Source organism: Malus domestica, chromosome 17 (genome assembly GCF_042453785.1).
Source record: "Malus domestica chromosome 17, GDT2T_hap1".
In the NCBI taxonomy this organism is placed as follows: domain Eukaryota; kingdom Viridiplantae; phylum Streptophyta; class Magnoliopsida; order Rosales; family Rosaceae; genus Malus; species Malus domestica.
In genome coordinates this window covers 10312446-10325014 of record NC_091677.1, presented here as the reverse complement: position 1 = coordinate 10325014, position 12569 = coordinate 10312446, and the positions used below count along the sequence as shown (strand labels likewise).

At 36.3% G+C, this 12569-nt stretch overlaps 1 protein-coding gene and 1 pseudogene across 1 annotated transcript; one reads left to right on the top strand and one right to left on the bottom strand.

Annotated features, from left to right (window-relative positions):
• Positions 1 to 569: 569 nt before the first annotated feature.
• LOC103405240 (large ribosomal subunit protein uL10c-like) lies at positions 570 to 1655 on the bottom strand (annotated as a pseudogene).
• Positions 1656 to 5967: 4312 nt separating this feature from the next.
• LOC103405050 (nudix hydrolase 2-like) lies at positions 5968 to 9797 on the top strand. The gene is made up of 9 exons (XM_029097889.2): positions 5968 to 6230; positions 7303 to 7517; positions 7620 to 7685; positions 7941 to 8078; positions 8608 to 8685; positions 8777 to 8827; positions 8918 to 8952; positions 9076 to 9184; positions 9344 to 9797. Exons 1-9 carry the CDS (start codon positions 6071 to 6073, stop codon positions 9551 to 9553), a joined length of 1062 nt encoding a protein of 353 aa, XP_028953722.2. The 5' UTR covers positions 5968 to 6070; the 3' UTR covers positions 9554 to 9797.
• The last annotated feature ends 2772 nt before the right edge of the window (positions 9798 to 12569 follow it).

The following is a 12569-nucleotide window of genomic DNA, read 5'->3' as shown; positions in this document are numbered from 1 at the left end:
AACATTTCAGGCCATTATATGGGCTTGCCGTTTTTTTTTTTTTGGTGTGCTGCCTTCTTTCATTATTTATGATTACTCTCCAGTAGGGTTATACAGATGTCTTCGAAAGATAAGAAAAGTAAATCACACCATTCAAAAAAGCTGCTGCAGAAGGTGGGGATGGCAGATGGTTGGATAGTGGGATAGCATGTGCAGCTGGAAGTTGCTTTTGCAGTGTCCCTCATGTGCTCTCGCGGAGGATAGCCTTCCTTTATTCCCTACTTTTGCATATGGGTGTTTTTTTAGTGGATGGTGGATGACTGTTGTCCTGTCACTTTGATGCTTTTCATTTTTTTTTAATACTGTGGCCCAGAAATTTCATTAGCTTTTTCTTTTTCTTTTCTTTAGTAACATCATGCTCTTTTTTTTTCTATTCCTTTACCCTGATCTCCTTCTCCTTTTTCTTTATTTTTCTTTCTTTTTATCTTTTTCCTTTTTTCTTTTTCTAATATCATGATTGATTTTGCGACGCCAAACCCACACATGGACACGAAGAAGCCGACCGTGAGGACAAGGATGGCTTTCCTTTTACCACACCACTACTGCCCCCCGCTGCCGCCTTCCTCCTCCAATTTCTGCACATATGCCTTCAAAAGCATGATTAACTCCCTCGCCGGCGCCTGAATCGTCCCCACCAAGCTCGAGACCGGACTATTCAACATCCCAAGCAACTTAAAGTAAATTTTCACCATCATCGGCATTGTCTCTAGCCGCTTAAAGTCCCCATGATCGTAAAATTTCCTTTCGAAAACCGCCCCGGTGAAGTCGTTGCTGTCGAGCTTCTTCTCCTTCTGAAAATCCCTGTAAGGCTTAATGGCCGGCATGATTTCTTCATTGTGGACGAATAGCTAGGTGTTCATCCCCGTCATGCATGGCTTCAGCGTCTCCCATGGCGTCCATTCGATTGCCTTGTAGACCAGGGTGTTCTTCGCCACAATGAGCTTGGTGGTTTCCAGCAGGACTTTCTGTAGGTTTTGGAATTGCTTGACGGTGAGGCCCTTGTAACGGATTCCGGCCATTAGGTGGCAGTTCTCGAGGTTTTCCTTGATGGTCTCGATGGTCTATTCCTTTTTAGTGCGGGAGATGGCGGAGCGGATTGTGGGGAGGTTTTGGGTTGATTGTGCACAGCCGCAGAAATGCGGATCTACGTTGGTGGTATATTGCAAACCAAGAAGACCATATACTTAAAACCGAACAAGAACTGTAATCTGTCAGTATGAATTTCTGGATGTGAGCCTGGGTGGGCTTGTGGTTTTGCTGAACAAGTTGAACTGAAAAATCGAACGTATGTGCCTGGGCCCACTCTCTGGTACCTCATCATCATCCGATTTTGTCTTGGCATATTGTATTCTCATAGGCTTGTCGTAAAAGGGGAAACCCTACATATGGTGAAGGGCTTTGGTGGCGGAGGAGACGTCTTCGAAGACTAGTCAGGCTTGACCTTTGTGCTTGAGCGTCTTGAAAGCCAAGACCTTCACAATCTTCCCGAACTGCGAGAACACAGCCAGAAGTGACTTTTTCAGTTCGTCCAGCTTTATTTTCTTGTTCAAGTTATTAATGTAGATCGTCTGGTTCACCGCGACTTCGCCGCCGCCTCCGCTGTTGTTCTCTGCCATGTTTGCTTTGTCGGTACTTAGTTTCGGATTTTCTAGAGAGGGAGAGTGGATGATGAGAGAGAGATTTGCGAAGGTTTTTCTGGAAAAGCCCAAGGGGGAAGTTCTGGGTTTCTGCAGATTCATGGTGGAGGTTTGATGAAAAAAATGAAAGAAAACCGACATAGCTTTTTCTGTCGATTCCCACAGACGGCGCCAAATGTTGATGCACAAAACTGGAGGGGTCTTGGAACAACGTAAATCCGATCGTGAATCTGCAAGAAAGTAAAGAACACAAGATGTATCATGGTTCACCCCAATGTTCGAGCTACGTTCAAACTGATGTTGATATTGTTTCACTCTGAATAGTGAATATACAAGAAGGCTAGAGGCAGTGTGCTCTCTAGCCTATTTTCTGTGTGCTCTCTTCCCATGGCCTAAAACTTGGCCTCCTTTAATGAGGAGAGTGATGAGTCCTTTTATAGAATAAGGGTGCCTCTCTTATTACATATTTGCCCATTCATTTATTACATAATTACATTTGAGTCCCTTGAGTATTTATACGAGGTCTAAATACGGAGGCCCTAAGTATAGTACAAACAATCTTCTAAAATTTTCCCAAGCCCCCTTTGTTGTTTTCTCATTTCTGATGCATGGGAAAAGCTCATTTGAGATTGCTCCTTGGATGAGGCTTAATGCCTTGGCATTCTTGATCTTATCTTCCTTTGAGATTGTTGAAGGCTCCACTGGAACATGCTCCGACCCATTTCCATCATCATCTGAGATTTCTTTTCTGAGATTTGTCTGTTGCTAGACCCTAAGTTCAATCACATCCTATAGATAGTGTGCTATGAGGATGGTTTCCATCTTGACAGCCTAGAAGTCATAATTGTTGCCATTAAATTGTGGAGTTCGTAAATCTCAACTAGAAGAACTAGGACCAACCATCTCTCAGACTATTCAAGCAAGAAATTTCAACAAAGGTATAGTCTTTAGCTTTTCTGAGTTAAAATAAATAAATAAATTTCACTCACAGTTCACGCCTCTTCTTCGGAATCCAACCACAGAGCTCTGATATCATGTTGAAATGGTATCAGGCATGTAGATGACATATAACAATGGTGAGAGATGAACACAGAGAGAGAAGTTGTATGTATTTTCTGTAGTGAAATCGAAGAAAGGGAAATACAAGGTTACAACTCTAACTTGGTCCATTGCTCAAATCCTACATTTCAGGGAGTAAGGACACATCTCCAGCCATTCAGGCCATCGAAGGCTATGATCCTTCCACTTGGGAGAGATCAAAGGTCACAGTACAACTGTAACATATAAGAATAACAACTATGCAAGTTTCTATAACAAGAAAGAAAAACTAGCCATTACAAACTTAAACTCTAACGGCTATTACTATAATCAGTAAGTTCTTCAAAGTTCTTCGATTTCATCATTCTCTCCAATTTCATATGCAGGATAGTCATCTGCAATGCTGATTCCAAGTTAGTATGCAGCTTAAATCTCACAAACCTAATAAGAACTAACCAGAATTCGTGTATGATAGAACCAAGAAGAGAAACATACCTGCAGCAGTTCGAGAACTTGAAGCCATGACACCAAGCTTTCAGTGAACCTTCTCCTCTCTCACAGACAATCAAGAACTCGACTTACAAATAGGTTTAAGTCCCAATATGAGCGTGTGTTCAGTGAGAAGAGAGGCTACTATATATATATATATATATATATATATATAGATACTTATTCCATAACAGATAGAATTCCCTATTAAAATCCCTATGGGAAACAATACTTGTTTCCTTGTGCCATAAGAACTGATCTCAATGCTATACAAAATCCTTGTCAAGGACTAGCACTCCTCTTATCAACAAGACTTTTCCATCAAACTGAATACCTATAGCCGGTCCCTAAAACTTCTCTTTGTCGTACTCATATTCTAACGCAGACATGATGATATATTTTGATCGTTCCTAATGAATTCAAATGCATGATTCCGAGCCATCATATGCTAAGCAAAGCGAAAAGGGATAATTAATATTAGACGATTAATGTTCATATTTTAATCGGTTTCCTTTAGATTATGCCATAGAAATAACACCTTTTTTGCATCTTTCTCATATACAGAATAGAAAAGTTCAAGCAGTTTCTCCAGGGTGAAAGATTTAATATCGCCCATCATACCAAAATCGTAATAGATTAGCGTTTCATCCACATCAATGGCAAGATTTCATGGATGAGGATCAGCATGGAAGAAACCGGTTCTGAGTATCTGCATGAATAGCAAGGTCCAGCTAATCAAGCACTTAGATAAGATGGTTAATAGTTAATTATGGTGATCAAAGTAAAACAGATTCAGTCGAGGAATAGATGCATTCATTACAAAATAGTCATCGTATTCATGTCAAGATGAGCGTAGTCATGTGAGCTGGTCGACAGAACAACAAATTTCCTGACCTGGATCAGGCATGCTTCAATAGCGCATGATGAAGTTCGAGCACGATTAAAACCCTGTGAATCTAGCATATCTAGCTGATTCAGTTGGTTGGTAACTTGGTACGTGTTGGGGCTTCCTAACATTTGGCTTTAGGTACTCCTATGGCGTGGAAGTTTGGAGTTGAATTTGATTTGAGCCAAATTTGTTTTTAATTCCTTTTAGTTACATAAATTTGTTTTATTTAGGGAAGCAACTTACATGAAATATGTTCACTGTCACGTGATATCCCGATTCAATAATACAATCTCATGTGTTAAAAAACTTATACATGTCATTGTTTTATTGGAATGAGATGCTATTCCATATAAGTCCTTATCATTATTTAGTGACAATAAGTACAAATATATAAACAATGATAAAGAAAATTAGAGAAGCATTATATAAAGCATCATGGGCAGCCCCCTATGATTAGCTTTTTATTTATAAGTCCAAAATTGCCATACATTTATACAGAGATTAAGGACATAAAAAAAGTGTGTGATTTGGGTTGAGCCACCAGAAACCATATAAAATGTCACATGCACGTATGGATATCATAGAATAGGAAACTAAGATGCGTAGAAAATACCAATCTTCTTACATCAAAATTTCTCAGCAGTTGTAGCATTTCTCAAGAAACTTAAGCAGACAAAATTACCCACCGCCGCCACAGGTTATTTTTATTTTTATTTTATTTTTTTATTTTTTATTTTTTTTACATGATGATGCGAAATGAAAGGCGAAACTCTAAATTATGACTTTGTACCATAATTGAGCCAGAGCAGTAGGAAAAAGAAGTATTCATAACCTAATTGCCTTAAGCACGAACCGCCTAATAGTGATTTGGTTTCTATATTGTTTTTAGCTCAATTGAACCAAACTATACTGCTGCTTAACCATCTACTGGTTCGACCGCAGTTTAATGGAAAAACCAAACCAAACCAAATCATACCAACCCGGACTAGTATACCTTAAATCAATTAGGCATTTATTTCGTGTGATGGCCCAGTCCAAGTGAATAATAACCCTAAATATGTTTGTTGTTGACTTCTAGTTGGTTTCTCTATCCAATCCCTGACCATGCATGGAAGTCACGAAGTATTTCCAAACGTGTTTGTCTGGTGTACGTGTCAAAACATGTTTAAACCATGACACAAGAATTGACTTTGATTTGAATGAGTATTTTGATCAATCATACTATTTGCCTGTTCTCATGTTTCCTTCTTGTTAGATGCAACGATCAATTTACATTGAAGTTTTCAACACCAAATTACCAGATAATATCCATATAAGTACTCTCATTTTTCTAGAGAATGCAAATATTTATACGAGAGTAATGTTAAGAATACTAAAATTTTAAATTAAATTGTATAAATCAAATGATATAATGGTTGATGATTGAATTATTACTTAAATATTGATTAACATGCTTATTTTCTATTAGTAACATATTATTTTTAACCCACTAGGTCTATATATATTAACGTAGAATATCCTTTTTTTGGCTAATTAGTTTATGTTACATTGAAGACAACTATGGGATATCATTAATTACACAAGTGTCAAGAACACTGAGTAGATGCAGGCTCTCTGCATGTGAACACACCAAGTGCCAAGAAAACACCGAGCAGATGCAGGCACTTTGCCATGTGTCTTCTAATCTGAACTATCATATTTGTCTCTTGGAAATTGACAAAGATTTACCAAATACCGTGCCAAAAAGAGCAAAGACTTTACTCGTTCAAAGTCGCAAACCCAAAAGAAGCTGCAGCAGCAGCCACCAAGGAAAATTCACCATGTCTTTTGAGCAGCCAAAGCATAAAGTATAAAACGCTTCGCTTCCCTTAAGAAGTGAACAGAACAATCAACTTTCTCTTGCTAACACGCGTTTAAATTCTTAATTCACAGGCGTTTAGATTCTTAATTACGTACATAATCACACACAAATAACAATATGTTGATGCAGAGGTTCAGAGCCACCACCAAGCTTATGCCATATCTTTCTTCTGCAAACAATGGTGCTTCTGTTGCAGCCCTTCATCATTCATTAACAAAGAGGCCTTGCTTTGGAACTCTTTCACCTTCCTCGTTATCCTTGCTTGGCAATCACAAAGGTAGGTTTCAATTTTATTTCATATTCTTTTTATTCGAGTGATATTTTATCTAATCTAAACTATGTGAGTGGAAAAATATTGTTTAAAAAGTGAACTTTAACAAAAAGTATCCGGTACTGTTAATTTTAACGAAAAATTACATATTTACATTAAAAAGTCAATCCTGGTACTATTCACTTTACTCTTTATTTTATTCTTATCCTTTATTTTATTCTTATCGTTAAAACTCAAAGTTTTCAAGTCATTTTCATTAGTTTTTCTGTTTAAAAATCAACTTACCGGCTTGCTTTAACAAGATTCAAACAAAAAGAATGAGAAAAGGTCAAACCATATCTTACTGAATAATATGACTCAATGATGAAGAGCTTTTTATGTGGACTGGGGATTAGAAGTAATTATTAACATTAAAGAGTTGTTATTAACACTAAAAAAAACTTCATCTTGAACCTCATCTTGTACTTCTTTCAAAAATAAAAGATATAAATAAATGAGAGAAATAAAATATATAAAAGTCAACTTGAAGTGCTAAGCTACCTTTAGGGATTAAATATACAAAAAGGAAAATAATTCGAGGCTAAACTCTAAATAGGACAAAAGTTTGGATTTCTGAACTAAGAGTTGTTTGTTACTAAATGCCTCGTGAATCCATGTTGGCATGGTGCAATGGTGGTGTGGTAGAAACGAAGCTCTGCCTTGTTTTAAAAGGGTGTCTTGTGAGACTTCATTATTCTGGTGGTCTATCGCATTTGTTTTCTTTCTAAAATGGTGTTACGTCTCTCTTGATATATTGTATTTTTCTTTTTTTTTAATAAATTCTCATCATAGTCACTTTCAATGATAGCAATGTTGAAGTGCTGTTTTAAGAAAAAAAAAATTGCATTCGATGGAAATGTCATTTATTGGTGCAACTACTTCTTTTTGTCATCCTTTCTGTCTTCTAACAATTTCTTTTTGTCATCCCTTCTGTCTTCTAACAATTGAAAAGTATGAGTTTTATTTCTGAAGAATTTGTGGTGGATGGTTGAAGTAAATGTTGATTTGTGACTTTCACTTATTTCTTCATATTCAAAAGATAAGGTTCCTCACTTGATTCAAGCCGTGTCGGTTTCAACGAATTCATCCTCCGTTGCAAAACTAGCCGTGCCTGAAAATGAAGTCGAACAGGTTGAGTTACTCACTGCAACTGAGGATTTACATGGAGGAGTTGTTGTTGACATGACCGAACCTATGGATTCTGTGGTTTTTGCTTCTTTGCTTCAAGCTTCTATATCGCATTGGAGGCATAAGGTTTGTAATTGTTACTTTTATTTTATTCGATCTCACTATATATGTCTCGTGTTCACTTGATGCTGATGATTTGAAGGTTGTTTACTTCATTGTATTTTGTAGGGGAAGAGGGGCGTTTGGATCAAATTGCCTATCGCACGGTCAAATCTTGTTGATGCCGCAGTTAAGGTACAAGAGATTCTACTGGCCTATCTCTTCTGAAACACCTCAAAGATTGAATTTTTGATCAATTATTTGAAGCTGTTCTGAATATTACTTGTCTAGTAGTCTTATTGTCTTGATCAACTATCCTTTACTCTTTTAAATGACAAAAGGTATTAGTATAATCGCGCAATTCGGCACCTCTCAGGCTGCAAAAGTATAGCTGTTTTGTTCCTGGTATCTGGCGCCACGACACTCAGGCTTCTTTTGTTACTTGTGCAGGAAGGATTTAGGTACCACCATGCTGAATCGGATTATTTAATGCTCGTACGTTGGCTTCCCGAAACTGAGGACACCCTTCCTGCAAATGCTTCGCACCGAGTAGGCATTGGCGCTTTTGTCATGAACAGTAAGAGAGAGGTATTCCTTCTCACATGAATCTAGTTTCCCTAGTGTTCTTAACAATATATGACATGTAAAAATTAAAGTTCAAACTTTTAACATTTTCCTTTCATCTTCGGTTTAACGAGAAAATAGTGAACAGTTTCTAACATTGTTCACTCGATCTGAAACCTGCTATTTAAAAGAGATTATCAAACAGTAACTTGGTCCTTTTATATACTTTCCTGCGGTGGTTGTTAGGTTTTAGATCAGATAACCACAGAGAGAGAGAGTACTGATATCCATCGTAATCTAAAACTTAAAAGGAAAATTTCTTTTAATATACATGCAAGCTATGCATATTCCTTTCGTATTTGCATAGACAATTTAGAAGTTCTAAATCAGAAAATAGGATTGGCTGTCATGTTTCTGATAAAGCACTTATAGTTCGCGTTGACATCATTCTAAGTAATTCTGTAAGTTTCTTACTGTTGAAACCTCTTCCAACGACATTATGTTTTCATTGCCGCATTCTATCTTTGCCTACTAAAATTGTTCGCTTGGGTAGATACTTGTGGTTCAGGAGATCAGTGGCAGATTCAGAAATACAGGTGTGTGGAAGTTGCCAACTGGGGCTGTTAATGAGGTGAGTAAAAACACCAGCACAACTATATAGCAAATTCTTAATAATTTACAATTACGTTATCCTCACGATTAAAAAATTTATCCATCGACAGGGTGAGGATATTTGTAAAGCTGCAGTTAGAGAGGTCAAAGAAGAGACAGGAGTAAGTATATAACTGATTGAACATAGTATCGATCATACATAAGCTATCAAACTTAATGTAAATCAAACACCGTCTGTTTTTATTTTACAGATTGATACAGAGTTCGTGGAGGTTTTAGCATTTAGGTAAGAAACTTGCCTTCCAATTAAACAAGTGTTGTATGAATTTATACAAGCCATGCATCAGGTTACTATTATGCATATAATTCTATAGAAATCCCTCTTTATACCCTCTCCATCTCTCTACAGGCAAAGCCACAAGTCATTCTTTCGAAAGTCAGATTTGTTCTTTGTTTGCATGCTGACCCCAAAATCCTTCGACATCCAAAAGCAGAACTCGGAGATTGAGGCAGCCCAGGTAATTTCCTGGAGCACAAATAATCTATCATTGAGTATAATCGTTAATCTTCTTTAAACTATTCGTTGGTAATGTGATCATATCTTCCAAGTGTTACAAGGTATCATTAACATGATTCGAAGCTATTCTAATGTGTTACTTTCTGGGGATTGTTTTCAGTGGATGCCAGTTGGGGACTATGTAGCTCAACCCTTTGTTAAGAAAAACAAACTCTTTGACTACGTAGCAGAAATATGCTTGGCAAACTCAGACAAGGACTATGCCGGTTTTACTGCGCTGAGTACAACTACATCCTCTGGAAAAAGAAGCTACTTGTACTATAACAACCGGGATATGGAAAACACACAGGCTACCGGTGATCCGCAGTAGAAACCTCGACCTATACTCCAATAACATATATAGTTGTAACAGCAGTTACTGTGGATTCCTAGCCATCTGAATATTGCTTCCTGTATAGATTGATGTCATTTACCTTGCGTTATGTAATGATATGCTAAATAACTTGTGTTCTAAGTCACAGATAGGATATATTCGTTCATTTTTTTTTACTGCAAGCTGTATTACTCTTGGGACTGTAGTTCAAGAACTTGCTAATTGATTTGAGTTCTCAACACTGTATGTTGCATTTGCTATTTGCTTCAATATAAAATACACAAGTTGTTTTTGTTGTATCTTGCCTTTGACGAATAATAGAGATCCATTTGCAAGTTTACAACTTACATTACTGATCCGACGTGCTTCTAAGTACTGGTTTGGTATTAAGGTGCTTTTATAAAAAGTGGATATAAAAAAAAACTAAGCTTTAAAATGTGTTTGGTAAACACTTAAAAACATCTTATTTTCACAATTTTGGGTGAAAAAAAGCTGAAAACATGAATAGCAAAAATGAGCTTATTCTCACAGCACAGCAGAAGCAGTTTTTTTTTTCAAAATACGGTAATACCAAACCAGCCCTTAAATAAAACAGATTTTAGAAAAAGCGCTTCTGTAGGAAGGAAAAGTGCTTATCATCAAAGTAGTCCTTTCTAGCAACACCACCATCACCATCGAACACACCCAAGGCAACACCCCAATCACTGTGAATTATCCTAGCAACCACTCACTCTCCCTCTCGTAAATCTTCACCCAACGGTTCCCTATGAGAGCAGGACTGAATGCGCCTGACTCGTATGCTAAAGCAGTTGATATCCACTCGATAGGGCGGGAAACAGATTGAGATGAAAATGCGATGACCCTCCCCCATCCGTGCCACCTTCATAGCATCAATCTGCACCACTTCCCTGATTTCCCTTCCCCTGTACCCCTCTTGGGTATGATGCTTTTTGGATAGTTTCATATGTTGAACTTTTATTTATTTTATTGCAAAAATGTTATCATTTTTTAATTGGAGTCTATTTCTTTAAATAACTAAAGTTGTAATGTTTTGAAATGGATTTTTAACACTAAAATCGGCTAAATTTAGAACACGGGAATTATATTGACTAAATGGTTAAACACAAGGACCATTTTGATATTTAAGCCAAAAATTTAATACAAACCTAAAGTGGAGATCTAGGTGTTTCTCCAAGTGCTTTTAGAGCATCTCCAATGAAGACCCTAAATGAAGTCCCTACAACCGTATAGTCTCTAAACATAGGGACAAATGACTTCCAATGGGCTGTAATTGAAGTTTTCAAAGTATCTCAATACATAGGGACTTGCCGAATACTTTAAAAGACTTCTAAAATATGAGGACTATATATAGGGACTCAAATAGTGGACTTCATATTTATTTTGAATGAGAGTGATGCTCTTTATGTTTTTTTCCCTTGTTTTTTGAACCCACCCAAGTGGAGCAACTTCTCATTTATTTTTTTTATATTTTATAATTCTTGAAAAATCAATGGTAGAGATAGCTTTTTATTTTTATCAATGGTTACAATATTTCAATGAAATGAATAATAATAATTTAATATTTTAGTCCCTATATTTAGGGATTATACTGTAAGGAATTTTCATTGTAGATAATATTCTTTTAGGGACTCGAATACTCCTCTAAAGCTCCTAAATGAGTCCTCAAGGATAGTGATGAGACTCCCATTGGAGATACTCTTATAACTTATAATTTGGTTAATGAGTATTGGTTTATAAAGTGTTTTTAACTACGGTTAAATGCAGTTGCAAACAGGTTCATCACTTGGTTAAGCACTTCTTGTGAGATAATTGGGACACCATGCTTTTGCCTGTAGGCCAATCACTAACACCTCTCCTCTTATGACCTACCAGATGTGCGTACTCCAAAGTTTGGAGATATTTTTCTATATGCTTGGATTACGGGACAGTACGCCATATGATATTATGTACAAGTGGAGAAAGGTTTTTTTCTTTTTCGAGTATTGCTAGTGAAACTAAATTTGTAGACTAAATTTTGTAAACTGAATGACATGAAAATTGATATTTAATTATTAGTGTTAATTAACGTGCTTTTTTGTTATTAGAAATACATCATTTAGTTTGAAAAATTTAGTCTCTCTAACGTTACTTTTTTTTTTCTTTTCAAGTGTCCCCTACTCATGTATTGACATATAATGCATATGCTTGTGTTCCAGGCACAATGAAAAATCTCTCCAAATCAAAATTTGATAACATAAATTAAATAGCATGTCATATAGTGCAACAAGTAGACATTACATTACTCTCTTTTTTTTATTTTAATATTCATTCTTATTTGAAAAATACAACCTTAAACTTCTACCTCCAATGGTTCTAAAATACATTGATGTCATAAAAATAAAAAATAAAACTGCCCCAGAAAAGTTAAAAGAAAATAATAACGAGTTCTACCAGGGGAGGTTAGATTTGATTTCACAAAATATTTAAATATACGAGGCAGTTTGATTAAATGATTCTTTTCCAACAAAAAACAAAAAAACAAAACAGATCTTTCATCCAAATCCACTACCTTATAAAATATAATATGAGAAGGTACATTCCATGCCTTTAGTCTCAAGGTCAAGTCGCATTTTTAGTCCTCTAACTGGAGCCATTTTCCAATTTGATCCCCATCCCTTTAGTTTTCGAAATTTGAATCCCGTTGTTTTGTTTAGTTAGCAATTAAGTCCTACAAGTCTAAAATTGTTAAGAAAAAAAACAGAACGATATGATTAAGGCCTGAGTCGATTGCAAATGTGGGGAGAACAAAATGCCCTCACGTGTGGTAGTTGTATATTATTTAAAGCTTTGAATCTAACGTTCAAATTCAGCATAATTTAATATTTGGACTCGATTGTAAACTGCACCAAACTACGGAGCTAAAACCGTGAATATTAAAGTAATATTAACCAAATTGGAAATTGAATCAAAATACGAGGGCAAGAAATGCAACTTAACCGAACTAGAGCACTAA